The following is a 23,629-nucleotide window of genomic DNA, read 5'->3' as shown; positions in this document are numbered from 1 at the left end:
TCAATAAATGTGAGATTGCAAAGCATCAATCACACTGGTGAAATATGGCTGAATAAGAAAAAGGGTGAACTTTTGTTGACTTTGTTAAACTCGTGGGGAACTGAAAGGCACCTCCTCATTTCATGTCATTAATATTTGGAAGTCAACTGAGAGGAGGGGAAGAGGAAGGGAAAAGGGTAACAGTAAAAAATTTCTGTTCTTGACAGTATTGCTGTGAAACCTTTCGAATTGCAAGTTTTATAGTAAAGTATTTTTACTTGTTCTTCTATCTGATAAAGATACTACAGTAAACAGATACTTTTCTTTCTTCTTTTAGTATAAAGAAATGTAGGCATTACAATCTAAAAAGATAAAAAGGCTAGACAAAAGTATGTTTAAGTTAACAGGCTGTTATCTTGGGTTGCTGAGGTGGGGGATGGAGTGTAAAAGTACATAGACCATAATATATGTACAGCTGATTTATCTATTATCTCTTACTTTTGCAGAGGTGAATGACTGGATTAAGATCTTTAGCTTTATCTAATAACAAGTTTTACGTGAAAACAAGTAAATAAGAGAACAATGAATATGATGAAAAATGTTCCTTTAGTAATAAACATTTCAGCTTGTCTTTATAATCCAGCAGCTAAGGACTACATTTTTATTCTCTTACATTTCCATGGGGACAAGCTGATAATAAGGCAATAAAAGCCAGAACACTGGTTTCTCCAAGGCTAAGAGTTAATGTCTTCTGAAAGCATGAAAGTTGTTTTTCACATCTGGGAGGGGAATAAAGATAGAAAAAAGAACAGACATCAATTAGCATAAGTAGAAAACAGTCAATAACATACATCTTAGCATGGATAACGACTTTACGTTAGTTAAGGCCTGAGTTTTTGTAGCTGTGTATTTGGGATAATTATTCTAGTAGGAGTGTTAAACTTCATTATTTGAAGATGTACATAGTTTTGTGTGTTACTCTTAAGTTAACAGGTGCTTTTTTTTCTTTTTCTTTTTTTTTTGTTTGAAGGTTTTCATTAAAACAAAAAGTCTTCTAAAATATGATACAGGTTCCAAATGATTAAGAAAAAAACACTGTACAAAGGATCAACCTGCCAAACAAAAGCTGCAAAAAGACGTTTAAAAAAGCAGTCATATATAATACATGGGAAAAATCACATCTTATCATAAAGGAGACACTTTCCCATATTACATTGGAATATGAATAATCTCACAGGTACAAACAAAAAAGAAAGAATATTTAATTACATTAAGAAATGCAGAGTGCAAACAGCAATGCCATCTTTGGAAAGACGTGAGTATGTGAATTTGATAAACAAAAGATTTCAAGGCCTACACATTATATAGGTACAAAGAAAAAAGAAAGTACTTATTTTAATTGCTAGATGAGCTCTAATAGTGATAGAAGAGGAAAAAAAGATAATGGCAGATTTGTGGTATTAAGGGGCTACTGGCAAGGGAGGAGAACTACGCTGAAATTAATTCCACCTGAAACTGCTGTCATGGAGCTTAAGAATTTTTGGGGAGAAACAATCAACTTTCAGCAGGGAATATTCGAGATTGGGACTGGAATGTGATTTGCAACTGTAAGGATGTATCTGGGGGGACCTAAAATGGAAAATATAACAAAAGAGGTTAGATTTCTTAAGAAATGTATGAAAATATTTGGTGTGGAAGATGTGAATTCAGTACAGAGACAATTTACATATTATTCCACAAGGTACATTAACTGGGATAGACTAGACAGAAATTATATTTCACAGGTAATTGCAAACTTTGACACACATCCCCAAACTACTTCAGATCATGCGCCAATAATTACGAAGATAAAAATGCAGGGTAATGGAGTAAAGCTGAGACACTGGTGATTCCCCACCCACATGTTAAAAAGAGATGAATTTAAGGTTTTGAGTCCCTTATTTTCTTTGCCAGTGGTTTATATGTGGTAATGATGTTTCTGACAAATATAAATACTCTCCTGCAGTTACCTGAGGGCCTGAAGGCATGACATGTGCCAAACCCCTGTATAGAGAGAATGTTGTCATTGCACTGAAACCTTGTCTCAATAGCTACACAGATATAAATGGTGCTCCAGTTGCAGGAGGGCCTCAAGTTCTGGGATCTTTCTGTTTAAACTCCTAGTATTGAGTATGGCCACCAAGATGTAAGAATTTCAGTTTGATTTTGCTACGTAGGGATGTCCATTAGACAAACTCTGCATAAAAAGACACTACATGGGCAGCAAAGACTTTAGTCAGTATGCAGAAGTCCTCATATTAGGGCTGTAAGCCATCCCTGGCAAAATATGAAGTCTTAGCTACTATCTCATCCCAGGTGGACACATAATGGATCCCCTTAAAATGACACCAACTACGTAGTCATTTGTTAAAGCCAATTATCTTGTCTTGGTATCTAAGCATCATTCTTGGAGAAGGCAAAATATTAAAATACCAGTGTGTTTTCCTGCCTCTCCTGCCTCCAACACATGTGCAGTAAGTTCTATCATGTCTCTCTGCATGTCCCTTTGTGTGGAGCTCCTCAAGTCATTTCACTCCCACATAGGTCACAACCAGGTCATAATCATGCTTGTCAGGTTTAAAGGACCTTAGGACCCTTGTGTCATCATGGATCCTAGCACCGGACAAACAGCTTACAGTTATCCTGTCCAGTCTGGTAAGTGTGGTGTCTGTATACCTAACTATAGAGTTACCTATGACTAAGACATTTCTCTGTGTGGCAACAGCCTTAATCAGACTTACAGGCTTAGGCCTGCTTTCCTGGTGATGCTTGGGTAATCTGTATGGAGATGCAGTATGTGGGAGTGGAGGAGTATGTATTGTCTGGTGAGATAAGGGCTGAGATCTTTTACAGTGTATTCTAGAAGACTTTGGCAAATTCTTCTTTATGGGCTCAGCAAAAGTTACAAGTCTAATGGTGTGTTATGACTAATTTGTTTATTAATGTTTATTGACCAAGATAGTCCAACTGAGCAAAGCTGAACTTGTATAGCATCTGTCAGTATGTTTGCTATAACTCTGATGGGCCTCCTGCACATATCCACAAAACAAACAGCACCAGAATTACCTGTTCTAAAGACAAACCTTGCCTGTGATATAAATAGGACCTGCTGGAGAGACAGGTATGTATCACTGAGACTATCCAGTCTATGGAACAGGCTCCCCCAAATCCATGTGAAGCAGAGTTCCTCCCTAACCAAATTCAAGTGCAACTAGGACAATTGGATGGGGAACAGGAAATTCATCCCTGGTTTGGCACCTATGTCTTTAATGAACACAGGCAACCTGTAAATGTTTCATCTCCCAAACACCTGCTTACACTTAACAAGGGTATCAGAACTTGTCAGAGATTTGGGATGCATGGTTAGGCTTAAAAAACACCCTTATGGTCATTAGCCTAGTAAATACCTATGAACCTATAAAGAACATAATCATTGTCTGGTTGTAAATAAAACAATTAAATTCTGACAGTACTGTACTGTATTTGCATTCCTGACTGCCTGATCTGTGCAAAGTTAGTAGCTGGGCACATTTTTTCCTGACATTATAGGAACAAAAGTAGAACATCGCAGACAGAAAAAAAATGTGAAGAGATCAAATGAAGATTGTTTAAAAATGTGTTTGAATTAGAAGCAAAGTACATATAGCAGAAAATGCCAAATGTATGCATTTCCAAAAAAAAATCTTAGAAGCAACTATGGCACTCAGCAGATGGCAGATATGTTTAACAATATTTCATTTTAATTAAAGCTAACAATTATTGTTTTATTTTAGATAACACAATATTTTGCTAGGTTTTAGCTGCAGACATCTTTCCCCAGCTCATGTCCATACAAAAAGCTTTAGTTTCTTACCTGTACAAGCTTTTAATGCTTCCAGTTCATAATCACTTAAGTGTACAAATGGGTGTAGAATTGACCAATCTTGTCGATGCCAGACAAAAGATGGAAGAGTTCTGGTAAAAACAGAAACAAGACAAAAGCATGAATGCTACAAACAATCTAGCTTAAATAACATATAGATTTTCTCCTGCATAAAACAAGAAAGTTACATGAATATGCTATTTTTTCTTCTGCCAGTCATAACACAGAATCCATGTCACTTGTGCATAAGGGGCCTACTGCTGGATCGACTTAAAAGTTACATTTTCAAGCAAATGTTCTCTGTCAAATACCAAGGTTCTGGTCAAATGCCAAGCTTGGTGCTACCCAAACTAGTCCCTGCATTCTTTAGAAAGACAAAATGAAAATGTATTAGTCCAACTTGCTATTTAAAATTAGGTTTTTACAGTATTACAACTGTAAGAAATATTGCCCTTTTTAGGGGGTTAAGTACTCCTTTTTCCTTCTGTGCCTGCTGACCATCTAGCTGTCACCACGACTGAACCCATTTGCTCCTCAATACGTAAGTGAGAACTACTTCTGATGCTACTGTCTTTCAGGCAGTCATGAGGGGTATTTCCATTTTCTGGATCTAACCCCTGCACCGGCAGTTGATAAGCAAGCCTATTGTGCCTTTCCCTCTGGTCTTGTATATCTTCCTGTCTACGCCCTGTACTGGCTGCTAAGAGGATGTGGTGTGACAGAACCAAGGTCACATCCCCTCTACATGGCATGCCATTTAATTCTTTCTCTAGTGCATGCTGGCACTTCGAAGGAAAAGTGATCCAGGGTCAGCCATTCATTCCTACCTCCCTCACAGCAGCATTCAGCTCCCAAGTTGCTAGTTAATCTTGGGCCATCTATGGTCATTGTCAAGGTTTGATCCTTCTGTACTCCGGAGCCAAAAGAAATATACTCATGGACTGCAGTCTCACACAGGAAGTGTTAAATAGCTGTCCCTTTATTCACCTTATGGTCAACAAAACTGAAAGCAACTGGGCTAAGCAGTGCAGTAAACTGCCAGGGTCTTAAAACCCAGTGTCTATTCTAATTATCAGCAGATCCATATTCCCCATCCTCACTGCACCAGAAAATTAAGTCACAGCTCACATACCAATCATAGTCACATAGTACAGTACGTGTGCCTACTGTCATTACAAATTACACTATTTCTAATTGTACTTGTTACTTAGTTTTGTTATATGCTTGAGCTGGATAATGTAATCTGTGGCTAAAACCTAACAAAATATTGTGTGGTTTAACAAGTACAATTAGAAATGGTGCATATGCATGTGAGGCTTTTCCTCCTCAGGACTCAAGTAAACTGGGCTTTCCAAGCTAGACATTCCCAGTTAACAAACATCAATACATGCACAAATGCAACAAATATAGAACAGGTAAATCTAGTGGTTTTATTTCTGCAGTATACCAAATGTAGTAAGTAGAGGTTGCAGACACTACAATTTTCTTTACAAAAATAATTTCACAGGCAGACTTTGACAAAACTGGAACTGAAAATACAGTGGCAGGTGGAAACTCAAAATGTTTCACAGACACAACTTATGTTATGCAGCAACCATTTAGAACTGATCAGCTAAGGACTAGGGTTGCCAACTTTTCATGTAAAAAATTCTGGACATGTACGTGAAAGCAAAAAAGGCATGTAATTTTGGTACTCAAAATACAAAATTTTGCTTAATAATGTTTGGAATCATTATTCTCGCTCTCGCATTATTTTTATTAACTGCAACTTACATTTCTTACTTTTTTCCGGCTGTAAACTGTAAGATTTTGTATTTACACAGCCATGGAACAATGAAACATACCCATGCCCCATGGGTATGTTTCTTTCCTGCAAAATCTCACGTTTCTCTACCAAAAATGTCCAACCTTGGGCATTTGAAAAGGTGGCAAGTGGCAACCCTCTGCTTCCCATTACATTGGACATGTCATATGATCTTTCTTTATGCTTAGTTGAGCTGAAAGTACTTAATACTTTATTCTGCTTAATACTGAAAATGTATTGTCTGCTAACGCTGACACTGCCCATCAAGAACTTGATGATGCTTGAATTATCTTGCTATAGGTAGGATAGGGTAAACAATTGCAGATAATCTTCATGAAGATGTACAGACAGACTAAACAAAGCTAATTGACAAAATAAATAACTAATGAATGTATTTGAAAAGGATCCCTGGAAAACATAGGCTGGGGTGGACACAATAGAAGGAGCCTGAATTAAAATTGGCATATTTACAATTACCCAAAAAAGTGGACAATGTAAGGAGACAGTAAAATTGAAAAGAAATATTATATAGAAAAATAACAAACCATTTTGCTCAATTCACTAATGCTGAAAAGGAAACTGACAGTACTTGAATGATGCAAAATTATGGAAAAAAAAGATGCTAAGTCAGTGAGCTGATGTTAGGTGACTTCAACCAAATATGTGATTGCGAAAGTCTGAAGGAGCCAAGGAGGACCTAGGTGCTAAAGACTCACAGGGTTTTTACTTCAATTAAATGTACACTTGTCTTTCATACATGACAGCGAGCAAACTTCTCCATTCATAGGCTCCTAGCCAAGGAGAATAATTATCCCGATGCTTAAACTGTAAGTAGTTCACAGAATTCTGTCTCACTCTTACACACACACACACACACACACACACACACACACACACACACACACACACACACACAAAACATGAACATGCATATACACAGCTGCACACATACATAATATGAAACTTTATTTTAATTGCTAGTGCTAGATACACTGTACACCATTTTTGTTGCATGCATATTATAGCAAAGTTAACACAGTGTTAAGGAAGGGCACACAAAATATTGGTTTATAATACTATTTTCACACACACAGTTTAGCAAGGGGAAACAAAACACTCAGTTGCAGTTCAACCTAGTTACAGAGGAAAACAAACTCAGGACAGAGGAGGACACTTGTTTTATCTTCTCTTACACAAAAATTAGAAAACGCAAAGCACTTCCTTCGCAGAAATGGATAAGCAAATTTAAATCAATAGCCCTTAGCCCTAGCACTGGCACTACTACTGGCTGAATGTACTTCTAGTCAATTAATATGTCTAAACTAAGTATAGAAAAGTTCCCATGTTTCCATGCAGAATCAGATGCAGTCTAAACACACTCTGTGACATAGTTCCTTTAGCAGTCTGCAGTTAGGATATGCAATACACAATCAGCTTTTATTATACATTTTTGGGGTCTTTTGCAAATTTACAGATAAACAACTCTGTACCCTTTAGCCACCCTCTGGAGGCAGGATCAACAGTTCTTCCAGTACAGTTTAGCTAATCTGCTTAATAATGAAGGAAATTTGCTGAAGTATATATAATCCAGTAAGCAAAACTTCATATTTTTTCTTCTGCTATCAGCAGTTTAGCAAACACAGCTTTCCTTTTACTAATTTTGCATTTTACAATACCCAACTTTTAAATATATTCTGCTGATGAAAATTTACAATTTTACAAATAGCCCTTAGACTTATCTTAGTCTGTTAGACTCCTCATCTACAAATTGATAACTTGGTACAGAAAAGATGTAACTGCTTCTACAGTAAACTGATAATTTGACAAGTAGAAGGTGTGACTGTTTGAAGTAAACATGGCACAATATGGGATCATCCTGGATCCTTTTTACAGTCTAGACTAGCACTGCGAGTATTACCTGCTGCTACACTACACATCCACAGCACTGGTTACAGCAGCAGCTGCACTCACTGCTTTGGTGGGCTTGCTTTGGCTTCAGTTAGTCCTGTTGCTGGATGGCCATCATCAAATCTCCCACTTTCTGTGCTGAAATGTAATATTTACAATTACACTGATGCACAGTGACTCAGTCAGTGCTCTCCTACTCCAGAGGTTTCTGGGGCTTGCTGTTCTTTTGTTATAGAATAGAAGTCTCCACTGACTGAGGACAGTTCTAAAGCCATCCACTTTTAAGGACGTCTCCCAGTCCCACTTGAATCCCACAAGGTCCTCCTCCTACTGTCCCTAACACTTCAAACAAATATATACCAGGTCCATAAACTGTTATTGTTCCTCCATGACTACTGTCTAATGCTCTAATCCCTGTTCTTCTTAAGTGAATATTTCTGCTCACTTTTTGCAGCTCTCAGCAATGACTTTTCTTTGGATACATAGTGAAAAAACTGAGAACACGACATATCAAAGTTGACTTTTTACACACAGTTCAGCTTACACAAGTTCAGGCCTCATGCGGTTTCTTTCATCAGTCCACAAGTTTTTCATCATTGAAAATATACGTTCAACATGGGCATTGCTAGTAGGAATAGCAAAAACAAATTTGATGATTCGTTTCAAGTTAGGTGCATCACAACCACTAAAGAATTTAACCCATCATTTGTCAACTTCAGCTCGATTTGCCTTCAGCTTTGGAATGACTTGTTTCAAGCACAGATACTCCGCATACAGTTCATCTCCATCAACAGTCACACCACAGGCTGATACTATCTCTAAAATGTCAGAAAAGCAGCAAGGCTAATCAAGGTTTAGAAGACGCAGTTTCTTCAACAGACTTGTTTCAAAGTCAAACCACTTATCCAGGTAAGCAATCGCTTGATCGTACACATTCAGTGCTTCTGTTTTAAATGATGACACCTGGCTGTTGGTCATAAATCTGAAATTGTTAACAGCAAAGCCAAAAAAATGATCATTTTTTCTCTCCACCAACTCATTCTGTACTTTCTCCATCACAGCAAAAAGCTGTGTGATATAAGTTGTGTTTGACTCCAGCTGCTTAATGGCCTGTGTGAACCCTCTCATGAAGCTGTACACAAAATGGATGTAGCATTCTGGGACAGAAAGTTCACCATTCTTCAACAACCCATCTTCCTGATCTGAAATAAAACTCCAAATCAATTTATTGGTTTCCTGTTTTCCTTCACTGAAGAAGTAAATCTTTACAGCTGTCCAGCATTTTATCAGCCTTTCAACTGCAGGTTCAAGAGACAACCAACGTACAGGAATATGACGCAATAAAGCAACGTATTCTTCCCCTGCAAAGTCATAGCAAGATTTCAGCTCATCCAGTTGTTTAGCTGATAATGAAAATTCATTGTACACCTTGACAATCAACTGCTCAACATCATAGCTTAGCTGTTTGCATGTGTGTTTGGCAGTGTTGTGCAGAATATGGCAGTTGCAGTTTGCTTTGATAAGATGTGGCTGTTTGGTCTTTAAATTAGTAAAAATGGAATGGTGCTTGCCATAGCTGACAGATGCATTATCAGCACAGCAGCTGACTAAGTTTTCATCTTGCAGACCATTGCCTTCTAAAATCTTGGTTGTTACTCCATCTGCCGTTTCATCACTGTCCGCATAGAAATCAATCAAACGATCAGTGACACCTTTGCTAGATGAAAAGAACCTGACTGACACTGGATACATTTTCAAATTGCCTTTGTTTGAAGCATCCGTTGCTAATGAGAATGGCTTATTTTGTTGCAGTTCCTTTATAGCCAGCTCCACGGAATGAGGTGATAAAATGTTTTCAGTGAATGACTCTGTTTTGGTTTTTCCACAAGAAATTTTTTTGCTCAATTTGGAATCGGAAAATATTTGGCAAAAGATTTTATTACCACAAGCCTGTGAAGAGTAGCTATGATGATGTTGTATTCCATGAAACGTCATTGCTAATTCGGAAGCAGTAACTTGTTCTTCATCCAAACAGTTGGGAGTAGGAAAGAAATGCTTCACTGTACTTGACATTTTTTGGCTTTCAAAGTTTCGTTTGTGCTTGTCACCAGCTGCATGTTTCCGGACGCCTGTAAGTCCATCAGTTCTGACAGAAAATGAACAGCAGCAAACTTTACACCTGGCAAAGTCGACGTTTTTATCATCCCGGTATAACCATGATTTGAACTCTGAATCCTTCAGCCACTCCTGTCGAAACACGCAAATTCGTCGTTTCTTTTTAGGTGGAGTGTCTTCCTTAGTAGTCGCACATGTAGGACGTGAGGTTATCTTCTTCTTCACAGGTGCAGGAGGAAGTCCATTATCCATTTTTCAAGATGTGTGATGATGCTGATGCAGCAAATCCTGTTTGTCTATTAAATTTCCTAGTAGAAAAGGAAAACAATATAATTTACTTGGCCCCATCAAGAAATGAGTAGAATGGTGCTAGAAGAAAGTAAGGGTGGGGGAGACAGGAGCAGTTTGGATTCAGATCATCAGGAGGATACACTAACCAAATAAACAAACCTGTTGCAATGAGACAGATAGTGGACTGTGGAGAAAAGACTAGAGATGTGGAAAGAGTCCAAGTGGGCATTTCTAGATTTGGAGAAAGCATACAAGTTCCAAGAAAGTTGATGTTGGCATTGGCAGTGCTAAATAGTTCAAAGGCTCCAGAAACAGTAGACTTCATACAGGCTATGTACAGTACAAGAGACCAATGACACAAGTACTGTTGAAGTACACATAGTGTGGACTCAGAGGGATTTCCAGTGGGTGTGTGGATGTGCATTAGGATGTAGTTTTGCACCTACCCACTACTGTTCATACTGGTGATGAACTACATAATTAGCAAACAAGTTAAAGGGGACAGATCAACAAAGTTGTTGTACTGTTATTAATTCAGAATGCAATTATATACAGTCTCTCTGCATGATTGCACAGTTTGAATTATATATATAACATAACATATATATATATAAACATATAACAGATGCATGAAACCAAACTCCAAGGGAGCGCTACAAAAGCATTAGATGCAGCCTGGGCATCCAGATTCCATAACCATAACAGCTTCTTCTTCCAATACACAGTGTCACATGCTAAATCAGACTCCTGAACAACAAACCCATAGCCTAACCCACTAAATGGGTAAAACATTATGTGCAACAATATGTCATTGTTATTTACATAACTATCTACATAACTCACCACTGTATGCATCTCTATCTGCCTTATAAAACTATAAATGTTAAGTGTATGGCATACATAGATACATTGGTGATGGCTGGTGGTAATTTTTTTTAAATGTGTGCCTTTTTATCTCTTTATAGTACTACTTGTTATATATTCTTATATTTCTACTGTGGTGTATTTGTTTTTTGTTTCCGCTGCAGAAAAAACTTTCAATTTTTTTCTTACTTTATTTTTAGTATCTTATTTTAGTATTTTAAATTATTAATTTAATGTATTTTAGTATTTTAAATTATTTATTTAATCTTATCTTCCTTCTGTACTGCTGTCATCTCACTGACAACTACACCATTGTGCAGTCTTACAACAACAGACTGGATTGAGCTAGCTAAGTTAGCGACAAACAATGCATAATCCCATTAACAAACCAGAAAACTACCCATACCTTCTGAGACTGTAAATGGCATTATCGAGCACTACTAAGCAAGCAGAATTCTATGCTCCACAAAAGAAAGAAACAGCTATTTGTAATCCAAATCAATGCAGCAGGGAACTCACTATACTAAAAGATCTCAAAGAAAAAAAAAAAAAAAGTAGAACACCAACACACTCTCCCTCAAACTGAAAATTAAAACTCCTTCAAATCGCAACTAACACACAATACTTAATTTGGATTCCTTACTTTGCTCTTGCACTTTTCCCAGGATAAAACTCTACAACTACAAACGTATACCACCAATGTTATGCTTTCTTTTACATTTCAGCTAAACTCTAGACCATACCTCTCAACCTCTTAATGCAAAAAACCTGAACAAAGCTCGACAAAATGGGGGTAGAAGGAATAGGGACATATTTTAAATATTGCTCTTAAAAACTTTTAGAAAGTTGCTAGAGTAACAGGACTGGTTTTAAAATACATTTGTCTGAAGGATCTGAAGTCTGAAACTCAAATGTATGTCATTATTTAGTGTCATTTAGTGACTACAATCCTGAGAGCATCCCAGTGATTTGCCAGGAAAATAGAGGAACAGGGCAAAAATATGAGGCAAAAATCTGGGCATTCTGCAGAAATCTGTACATTTGAGAGGTATGCTCTAGACTGCCATTACCATATCTTCTTCTCCCTTTTTCCCACTGGTTTTCAATTTTACTATACTTTCCACATTGTTCCACTCTTCCACACTGCTACCAATCTATAAATTTAGAATATATCTATAATTAATATATATCTATAAATTTAGAAACTGTCTGTCTCTGTATAGTCACACATTTACTTACTACTACTACCTATACTGACTGTACAATTCAAAGGAAAGTACTATGAATAAAATGATCACCATTCCATTAATAATGCACTGTGCTGTTGTGTATTATTTATTGTTTTTTTTATACCTTCTGTGCAATGAAAGTTATTCTCTATCTGTAAATTACACTGTACTTACTTACCTACAATAATTGACTTCTTTACAGTAAGTTCTTCCTTCCCCCGACCCCTTCTATTCGGTTTCCCGTCTAAAAGATAATTCCCTTTTGTTGTTTACCACACAGTCAGTCACCTTCGCTTTTTCTTTGCATAAGGTGGATGTTGGCTGCATCCATGGTGTTTTTATACATGCCTCACTCTCGTGAGGTCTCAGGAGCTGTCAAACATGGATTTCTGTTTGCTTTCTTCAATTCTGGCGCGGTGCTGAATCTGTGGTAATTGGTTATCTCAGCTTTCACTTGCAAATGCTTCAGTTCGGTTACTGCAGGGTAAAGGAAGCAAAGAGAAAACAAGAGTTGTTGTTTTTAAGTTGTATGTGGGGCTCAAGACGATCGGATCAACAGCTTTTGTGGACTGAGGACTACTCCACCCTCCTGCTTACCTGCTAGCCTAGTACTACGGACGGACCGGTACCAACATTTTGTAAAGCACGTTCGGAATCTCCTCCATACATTTACTACTGACTTGTAGTCTTGAAGTTGTACAGTTGTACTGAGGTAGTCGGCCGGCCGGATCTATCTGTCTGTGTCTGGGTCACAGTCTTGGCAGGTAGCCTGTCCTTTTTCAGTTGTGACTCATGAGCAATCTGCCTCCGTTTAACTTTAACTCTTCAAAAAAAAAAAAAAACAGAAGGCATAAACTCCTGCCTGATCTACATGTCATTTTGCCTACTACTATCACGTCAAGCAAGAAGAGGAAAGTTTTATTATGTTTAACTAAACTACTCACAGCAACAGCACACTGGCGTCTGGCAGGTGTAGAAAAGGACGGGGTGTTTCCTTGTACACGTAACTTTACTATCGGATTCGTCGGGTCTATCGACTCCTCCATGGTATCCTAGTAAGTGTAACCAGCTTTTCCAATTCCAGGTGCTCACCGGACACAGAAACAAACAAAGCAGGAACAACAACTGCCAGTTTAGGTTTCTTTTTTGTAGTTGTAGGCATTAGCATTGGCAAGCAACGACTGTGGCAATTGGCAGCAGCTGCTGCAGCATAAGCATACATACACACAAAAAGCAGAATCATCCACACCAGTCTAGTCTCACATGGACACTTTTAAAATTTAAACTCATGTAAAAAACATTCACACAGCGGCGCCAGCAACAACATCAAATGCATTGCCTTTTTCCATGATATTTTTGAGGCAGTCCTGTCACAACTGGCAATGCATTTGAGTGTTGCTGCATGAATGTTTTTTTACATGAGTTCGTTGAATAACTTCAATCGGAATCGCAACTCGACTCGAGTGGAGTGGACAGTGGAGTGGAGTAACTAGTTAGTTGTCTATAGCTCTATGCTATGCTGCATGGCTTGCATGCACATATATGCCATATATGGTTGCTTAGCAACCTCAACTATAAGGTTAGGTGACACTGGTGTGTCGGTTGTGAACGACTAGTGTATAACTCACTGATGTTTCATCAGCAGTCTGACTCGGCAGGCACCAGTCAAGTTTTTTTTTCAACTGCTGAGCGAGCGGCGAGCCTGCGAAAAATAATTTCTGGATTTACACTGTGAAATCCGGACAACCGGACAACAACCTTTATTTCCGGACAATCCGGTAAAATTCTGTACAGTTGGCAAACGTACTAAGGACCAATGGTAGAAGGATGCAAACAGATGCATAACTGATGGTTGATAACTAATTGCAAGGTATTATCAAATCTAACAGTTCTTAAAGAAATCTAACCACAACTAAAGTCTTCCTTTCTGAAATTTGTCTTGCCAGGTCTCACACTGGTGTGTGATCAAAGTTACCTCCCAAAATAAGGCAAATACAGACTATAAATCCAGACTTCAATCTGACAAGCAGTAATGTTAACAGAACTGAGGTAAGGAAAATAATAAGTGTTTTTCTCCAAACCTCTTGCTGGCAAGCATCAACAATTTGTTTGACTTGCACCCTTCAAACAAATGACCAGGAAATTAGGACACAAGTGAAGTCCTAATAAAAAGTGCATGTTGATTGTTGCTTAAATGTGTAAGTCTCTGGAACAAACAAAAAGTTTATTTAACACACCATTACAGTCTCTAGTAAATAAAAAGTCTCAGGCAAACAAAGTTCCCTTAGGTAATACCATAATAGTTATGTAGACCAACTTCTCTGGCTAAAGAATCCTCGGCAGGAAATATGGCTCATGTGTACAATCACCAGAAATTCCACTGACAGCTGTAAAACACTGAAGACTCCCCCATCTGAGAGCTAGCTGCTCTGGCCTCAGTGCATCTCACTTCACAGGAACCTTTGCCCCCAAAAAAACACGCACACACTATCTAGACTCTTGATAATACAGGTACCCGTTTCCCGCTGCCTACAATTATCTGATATTCCCTAAAGGGTACCAGCCTCAAATCCTTGCTTCTGTGGACTACCCACTGCTAAAGGTGTTCTTTTCCATAGATACAACATATACAATATGCTGTTTTATGTACCTAGCAGTCCTGTCCCTGTCTTTGCCTATTAGTACTATCCCCCAAGCAATTCCTGATGATGTCGTCACTCTACACTAGAGATGACTATCCCACAGCTTGAAGTCACTGTCTTTAAGCACAGAGGAAGGTCAGCGAACCCCATACAGATCATGTACATTGTGATGGCACTAAATTTAGAAGCAGTATGGCTTCAACAAAATGCCCTCTTTCTGCTCGTAAAATTAGAAGTTATGTCCTTACCATAACGTTCCATGTGGAGTGTTCATCTCGCCTTTGTTCTTACACCTGGGTTCGGAGCCGATCCTCGGCTCCGTGTCGGCCGCTTGCAAGCTCTGCATCGAGAAGAAGCTCGAGACTAACCTAACTCCCACAATCCCCCTCTGCCTTTACCTCAGATCTAGTTTGCAAGCAAACCAGAAGTCAGAGAGAGAGCATATTCATGCAAAAACAAACAACATAACTGTACAAGCACTTATCCGTATATATATATATATATATATATATATACAAGATATACATATATATACAACCACTGCAAAAGCAGAAGCCAAATAATCCAGACCAGGCACCAAACTGCACGTTCTTCCTGCGGGTGGGAGGGTGGGAATGTAAGAACAAAGGCGAGATGAACACTCCACATGGAACGTTATGGTAAGGTCATAACTTCTAAATGTGAGAGTGTTCGATCTCGCCGTTTGTTCTTACACCTGGGTAGCGTCCCTAGCTCCATGTTCCTGAGGAACTCACGGGAGAACGTTCTTGAGCACAGTGGAACCAAAGGTTGCCCTGTCCCTAGAAACCCTGTCTACTTTGTAATGAGAGATGAATGTATGTGGTTTAGACCAAGTAGCAGCTGCACAAATAGTGTCTAATGGTAGGCGAGCTGCATGAGGCAGGATGTAGACACTGATCTTGTAGAGTGTCCTTGGGTTTGACAGGTAAAGTTTGTTTTGAAGAATCATAAACGAATATAATGCAATCAGTTAGCCATTTGGAAAGGGTTCGTTTAGTAACTGCTACACCTTTCCTGCTGTCAGCAAAAGCTACAAAAAGTTGATCAGATTTCCTGTGATCCTTTGTTCTATCCAAGTAAAATCTAAGTTGTCTATGGACATCCAACTTGTGTAACATATACTCCAATTTATTGGAGTGATTTTTGAAAAAGGTAGGTAGTTCAATGGATTGATTAATGTTATTAATAGAGCAAACTTTGGGGAGAAAGGATGGATTAGTGCGAAGAGATACTCTGTCAGAGTGAAAGATCAGATAAGGGTGTTTAATGGAAAGAGCCTGAAGCTCAGATACTCGCCTAGCGGATGTAATGGCTACCAAGAAGAGGGTCTTCCACGACAAATACTTCAATGGACAAGAGGAGGCTGGCTCAAATGGAGGTAACACCAATTTAGATAATAAAAGGTTTAGATTCCAAGGAGATGTAGGAGTTCTAACTGGTGGTCTAATATGGAAAGAGCCTTTTAAAAAGGCCTTACAAAGTCTGTGAGCCATAATAGGTGCCCCACATTCTTCCACATGAAAGTTGGAAATGGCAGTCAATTGCACTCTTAAAGTGGCAGGAGAAGCTCCTTGGTGGAACAATTCTGTTAAAAACTCCAAGATCTTGTTTAACGGAGCTATGACAGGGTCCAAATGCTGTGTATTTGCCCAGAATACAAAACGCTTCCATTTACTAGTGTAGGTCTTAGTAGTGGAAGCTTTATGAGAAGCCACTAGTATATTCTGAACTGCAGGTGAGAGAAGATCAGACCTGGCTAAGAAGGAAGCGGAGCAGCCAAGCTGCTAGACGGAGTGACAAGAGCGAGGGTGGGGAACCCTGACGAGTGGGTCAGTAGATCTGGCTCTGGGTCCAGGATCCAGGGTCCCCGAATGCTGTGTGCCAGAAGAAAGGGGAACCAAATTTGACGAGGCCAGAATGGGGCAATGAGGATTATCGTCCTTTGCAGGTTGTTGGCTTTCTGCAGAAACTTTGCAATCTGGGGAAAGGGAGGAAAAGCGTACAGGAGACCCGGGGCCAATCGTGCACCAGCGTCCTGGGGACTTCCCTGGAGGGGTAATAGGGCAAAGTAGCTCCTGCATTTGGCGTTCATTGGAGACGCAAAGAGATCGCAGGAAGGCTGGCCCCACTTGCGAAAAATCTTCTTCGCAACTGACTGTTTGAGGGACCACTTGTGAGGCAACAGGATTGCTCTGCTCAGCCTGTCGGCTATAACGTTGGATGACCCCGGGATGTGCGTTGCGATCAGAAAGCGACCCGTGGACTCCGCCCATTGCCAGATTCTCATGGCCTCTCTGCATAGTTGATAAGACTTGGTTCCCCCTTGTTTGTTTATGTACCAGACTACGGACATGTTGTCTGTCTGAACTGCAATAGTCCCTAGAGGAAGAAGGGGAGCAAAGTGTTGCAACGCTAGAAACACTGCCCTCAACTCTAGAACATTGATGTGCAGATTGTACTCTAAATTGGTCCATTCGCCTTGGACTGTCTGTCCCTGAAAGATGCCCCCCCACCCTATCAGGGAAGCGTCCGTGGTCACCGTAGCTGTCGTGGGTAGCACAAATGGTCTTCCGCTGGAAAGGTTGCAAGTCTGAAGCCACCAGGCTAGGTGCGATTTGCATGTATTTGTGATCAGAATTTCGTGTGTCAGAGGTAGCTGTTGGAACGACCATTGTGCAAACAGTAGCCATTTTAGAACTCTCATGTGCAGTCTTCCCAATGGTATCGCAATGAGAGAAGCTGCCATGAGACCCAAAACCTTCAGAACCAGTTTTGCTGGGGATTTTCTGGATGACAGAAGAAGAGATATGTGGCTTTGTAGTGAGGCTATCCTTTCTGGGGGAAGTCTTAGAATTAAATGATGCGTATCCAATTCTGCTCCTATGAATGAGATATGCTGTGATGGCTGTAGTGAAGATTTTTCGAAATTCACGGAAATTCGAGATGAACACAAAGCTGTAGTGTGTAATCCCTGGCCTGAATCAGCTGACGCTGGGTGGTGGCAGAAAGGAGCCAGTCGTCCAGATACGGAAACACCTGGAATCAGAGGCGTCTCAGGTGACGCCACCACTGCCATGCATTTGGTAAAAACCCTGGGGGCTGAGGTTAGACCAAAGGGCAGGGCTCGAAACTGAAAGTGGCTGGCTCCCAGCCGGAAGCGCAAGTGATCCCTGGACGCCCTGGCCATTTTGATGTGGTAGTAAGCGTCCTTCAGATCTATTGAGCACATCCAATCGTCCTTCTGTAAAAATGGAAGGATCGATTGAAGCGTGACCATTCGGAACTTTTCTTTCTTGACGAAGGTATTGAGATTGCTTAGGTCCAGAATCGGCCTCCAGTCCCCTGTTTTCTTTGGAACTAAAAAGAACCTTGAGTAAGTTCCGAATCCTCTTTGGTCCGCTGGGACTGGTTGGATGACTCCTTTTTCTAGCAGCTTTGAAATTTCTATAGCTGCAGGGTCTCGCAGATGGGGCGGCACATCTGGGAGTCTTCTCATTGGAATGGGGGGCACTAGGAAGGGTATTCTGTAGCCTCTGGTAACAACGCTTTTTACCCAGTTGTCTGTTGTAAGATTTTGCCATGCCTGAGGGTATAAAGCTAAGCGACCCCCGACTGCCTCCAGAGCAGGACAGTCGGGCCTCCTCTAAGGAGTGCTGGAAAGGTTTTCCAGGGGGTGTATCCCTGTCACCTTGGTTCTGCGGACCCCCTCTGCCGCCAGGGTGGCGTCTTCCACCTCTGCCCCCTCCTCTGCCTCTAGAGGGGGCATCACCCTGTGTGCCTGGGAAAGATCCTTGGGGTTTTCGAAACCACATTTTTCCACCGCGTTGCCCTTTGGGGTACGGTCTGGATGGGGTGGAAAAACGGACTCCGACAGCAGACAGAGTCTTTCCCTCCTGTTCACACCGGGTAAGGGTCTCCTTTACTTTGGGGCCAAAGAGAGTGGCACCGTCAAATGGGGCATTAGAAAAGGAAGACTTGAAGGCTTCCGCAAATGAACATAAGAGCATCCAGGATTGTCTACGAAGAGCAATCGCTGAAGCTGCTGCCCTACTCGATCCTTCGGCTGCGTATGAGATCAGCCTCATGGACGAGTTTACAATGGATGTAAGGGTATTGATATGTGCTGTAACTTTCTCTGAAACAGCAGCATCTGTAGTACCCTGGAGGGTATCTCCCAACTCTTTGACTAGATCCCTCTGTAGTCGTGTGAAGTGGGTCAAATAGTTCAGGGATCGCATAGAAAAAGCCGCTGAACTAAAAATGCGCTTCCCGTACCTGTCCATAGTCCTAGAATCTCTGTTAGGCGGATGGACAGATGAGGAAGATTCCGACATCTCCTTTTTCGTGGCCGCTGCCACCACCATAGCGTCCACTGGAACTCCCTTTGTTAGATAAGCCTTGTCTTGGGGTGCAGTAATATACTTATTAGGCTTTCTAGGGACTGGTTCCACCGTGTCAGGCGTCTCCCACGCCCTTCGAGCAATCAGCTCCATTAACTCATCGAAGGGCGGAGTGACCCAGGAGGAGGAAGGGCGAGCACCAAATGCCTTCAGCAAGACTGACTCATCCTCAGAAGGGGGGAGGGATTGCCAATCACCTCTCTGCTTTAGGATCTCCAAGATGTCAGAAAAAGAGACATCCTCTGAGGGTGACTTTGGGGACCCTTCTGACTCATCCAAGTCAGTGTCCAATGTCAATGATTCTTGTGGAGAATCTAAGTGTCTCCTCTTACACAATCTTTTCCTAGGGACTTCTTCGGGGGGAGCATCCGAAGAAGCCTCCGAGGAAGAGGGGGCACCCTCCAGGGGTGGCTGAGACACAGGTGCTCGACGCTTAGATGTAGCCGTGGGTGCAGAGGAGAATAACGGTCCTTTATGGGGAGGAGAAGCTGTTTCTGCTGATGTGGTTGTCTGGGTAGACAACACCTTCCTCATGAGGTCGAAGGCCCCTGGGTCCCGAGTCGAGGTATCTCCCGGTTCCGAAGAAATGGGAAGAATCCCCAAAACAGGCACCGAAGGCATCGACCCCGAGGACGGAACCGAGTCGATCTGAGCCGAGGCTCCGAGAGGGAGCGTCGGAACCGAAACATCGGTCCGACTCTCGGTCCCGGAACCAAGGATGGATCTTCGGCTCCGAGACTCCGGTACCGGATCCGACGGAGTCGAGGTGAATGGAGCCGACCGAGAGAAGGACGGTTCTGGCACCGAGGGCTCCACAATCAGCAGATCAGCCTCTTCTGGCTCCGAAGACTGGACAGGTCTCGGAGGAGGAACAGATGGAGATAAGGGAAGGCCTTCAAGTCTCGACACCAATTGAGAGGAGACCGAGATGAGTTTGGATAAGGCCGTATTCTCCATTAACTTCTGCACCACGCAGTCTACATCGGTGTCGGAGAGGGGTCTGGAAGAGCGCGTCGAAGGAATCGAAGACGGAGCCGACCTCAACAGTGTCGGGGGAGGGAGCTCTGTCACCGGTTCCAAGACTCGAGGCTCGGAAACTGACAACAGTTGAACACTCGGTCCCGAAGTCTGTGGAACCGGTGATCGAACTTTAACTGAAGAGCTCGGAGCCGATGACCTGGGCTCCGACGTCTTCGATTCCTTCGAGGATTTGGATGCCTGGTCTGAAGCATCCAGAGCCTCTTGAAAGGTAGGTTTTAAAAGACCCCTATCCATGAGTTTCCTGCGCCTATCTGTCATGACCCTTCCACTGAAAGAATGACAAATTGAACAGCCTTCTTGCAGATGGAGAGGGCCAAGACAGTAGACGCAGGAACTATGGTTGTCAGTAACTGACATCTTTTGCCCACATTGGCAACGTTTAAACCCAGACTTAGCTTTCTCAGACATCTTAGTAAAGCTAACAATAAGGATAATAAAGAGTAAAAGTCAAGTCCAGTAGTTATGTCCAATCCGGTAATTTTGTCAAATCCAGTAAAAAAGAATGTCTATCCGGTAGTCAATCCAGTAAAAGGTGGGATAGGCCCCGAGGGAAACTCTAATAAAGTTTAAAATAACTTTAAACGGAACCGAGAATTCCTCGAAACAGTATCACACACACACACAGTCACTAAATAACTTTTTAGAAAAAAATAATTCTTAAGAAATGCAAGAAAAAATATTTAAATCTTAGCTTTAGGTGCTCGAGCTCGATCAAGTGATGCGAACGCTGCAGCAGCAAACTAGATCTGAGGTAAAGGCAGAGGGGGATTGTGGGAGTTAGGTTAGTCTCAAGCTTCTTCTCGATGCAGAGCTTGCAAGCGGCCAACACGGAGCCGAGGATCGGCTCAGAACCCAGGTGTAAGAACAAACGGCGAGATCGAACACTCTCACATCTACTGGTTGTGGGGGATGGCTCCTAACTAGTGTGACTCCTACCAAGCAGATAGTTCCAAAATGACTCCCAAAGCCTATTTTATTGCTAGGCATTCTCTCAATCTCTATACAGTGGAGTATCTATTTATAGTTTTGTTTACTTTTCTACTTAACTGGCCAAAAGGGTGCTCTTTGTTGTAAATTATTTACGTGAACACTACAGCTAGCCCAACCTCCGATGCAACCGTATAGACTGAGAAAGGCTTGAAAAAGTCATGGAATACCAAAACTGGCTCAGCACATGTCATGCACTGGTATTCACCTGCCCTGCTCCAGCACTGGGCCCTTGGCTCAGTTAGGGTACAGGCTACAGAAGCACACTCCAGGATAAATTTCCTATAATATATAAACTACAAAGGACAGAAAACTCTTGAAAGGCCATTGGATGAGGTGCTAGAGAGAGTGTTTTATGTGAGTTTTAATAAAAGTGGATGTTTTTCTGGCCTTTATAGTTTATACATTTATACTACTTTGGACTTTGGTGGTTTTTCATAAATTTCCTACGATACCTAGCAAGTCCTAGGAAAATACTAACTTGCTTTTTTGTTTGGGATATTGTCCACTTCTCTACCAGTTCTATGTTTGTCTTTTTTTTTTTTTTTTTTTTTACCATTTGGAGTTTTATTATCCTCTGACCTATTACATACTCAACTTACCTGACCTCACAATCATTTCAAGATTACATTTCAAACCACTGACAAACATCAGGCCTGCCTCAGTGTCCTAAAACTTTGGGAGAAGAAAGTTGAGTCACAAATCCCGAGTTAATAACCATCTCATCCAAATAAATGGACATATATGTTTAGGTGGGTCTTAAAACTTTATCCATCACCCTTTGGAAGGTGGCTTGGGTACCAAGGAGACCAAAGAGAAGGAGAACATATTGGAAAAGACCATCCACTTTGAAAAAGTCAGCCCTTTCCCTAGCTTCTTTGGTAAGGAGGAATCTGCTTGTACCCTTTGGTCAGGTCCAGGACAGAAATATGGCTTTACTCTGGTGTTACACCAGCTGTTTTGTCCAAAGTGTAGAGTAACTATCAAACTTGGATATGCTTTTCAGTTTATGAAACTCATTACAAATTGGACTGTGCTATCTAATTTTGATAACAACACAGTGGGTTCATTTCATTTACTGGCAGACTTCTTTACCACCCCCAATTTTAGCATTTTTTGATTTACTCTAACCCTACCTGTTTCTCAACCTCTGCTATACCCTAAGGCATCAAACGCCTTCTCCTCTGGAATGGTCTCATTGTGGTGCATAATAAGGTAGGTTCAAGCCAGATAATTCTAAAGAAATGTCTCTCTCTTTTTTTTTTTAAAGAAATTTCTGGGACCTCCTGCTTCTTGAACTTGGAGAGGGTGTCATCAACTACCACATAGGGAGTGGAGAGCAGCAGATTCTGTCCAGGGTTTTAGCACAGTTCCATCCACAACCCCTTTTTACCATTTTTGCACACAGAGTCAGCATATTCCTTCAATGGTGGCAAGCACTTATTGCCTGTGTTCACACTACTGGGTAGCTAGCAATGCCACAGTTGTACTTCCATACCACACATGCACACTCCCAGGAATGGCCTATTTAGTGTCCAAACCAGCTACTGCATGTCTTTGGAATGTTAGAGGAAACTGGAGCACCCTGAGAAAACCCATATGAACACAAGCAGGACATGCAGACTTTCCACAAAAGGCACCCCAGCTGAGAACTGAAACAAAGAAGTTCTTGCTGTGAAACAACACTACTTGCTGCACTACTGTACTTACCCGAGCACATTTATGTGATAGGAAAAAGGCACCTTGAACAGCTCTACCTGCCTTACCTTACAATTTAATGCAATTCCTCAATGATTTTTATAAGGTCCTTGCCATTTGGCAAGGAACTTATTCTCACTGATGGGGATCACAACTAAGATATGGTCAACTACTTGAAAATCCCTGCTGTGGGCACTCCTGTTATATACCTCTTGGTGACTCTCTTACACTCGTAAGTGCTTATGTACAATGGGCATTATCACTCTCATCCTTTCATGTAAACTATTACAATGTCAGAGAACCATTTTAAAAGGGGTTTCATCCACTTCCCAGGTTTTCTTTACTATGTCCAATAGCCCTCTTGGCCGTCTGCCATGCAACAGTTCAAATTAAATCCTGTGTAGGCTAGGGATATCTCCTTCATGAAAAACATAAAATAAGGGAGTAGCTAACCTGCCTCTACAACCTTCCTTACCATGGACCTCAGAGTTCTGTTGAATGTTTCAACCAATCCATCAGTTTTGGGGTGATAAACAGAAGGTCTAAGCTATTTCACCTGGCAAAGATGAAGTATACCAAAAAAAGTTGCAAACTCCAAAATGGAAAACAATTTAATGAAGAAAATAAAACTCCAGTTAGCTTTCATCTCACTTAAAATGCACAGACACTTATTCAGACTGAAGTAACAAGACCCATAAAGCATTTAAATACCATAAAACCATCACATGATCATTTCCCTAACATCACAT

At 41.0% G+C, this 23,629-nt stretch overlaps 1 protein-coding gene across 1 annotated transcript in view; it reads right to left on the bottom strand.

Moving 5' to 3' along the window:
• Nucleotides 1-23,629, bottom strand: part of DENND10 (DENN domain containing 10) — a 455,606-nt gene that overhangs the window by 74,462 nt on the left and 357,515 nt on the right. The window contains exon 7 of the mRNA XM_044055976.1: nucleotides 3,872-3,972. Coding sequence (XP_043911911.1) covers nucleotides 3,872-3,972 — 101 coding nt within the window. The remainder of the gene's footprint in view (nucleotides 1-3,871; nucleotides 3,973-23,629) is intronic.

This window comes from Protopterus annectens, chromosome 14.part0 (genome assembly GCF_019279795.1).
Source record: "Protopterus annectens isolate FY-2018-M chromosome 14.part0, PAN1.0, whole genome shotgun sequence".
Classification (NCBI taxonomy): domain Eukaryota; kingdom Metazoa; phylum Chordata; order Ceratodontiformes; family Protopteridae; genus Protopterus; species Protopterus annectens.
This window is presented reverse-complemented; position numbering and strand designations above follow the sequence as displayed.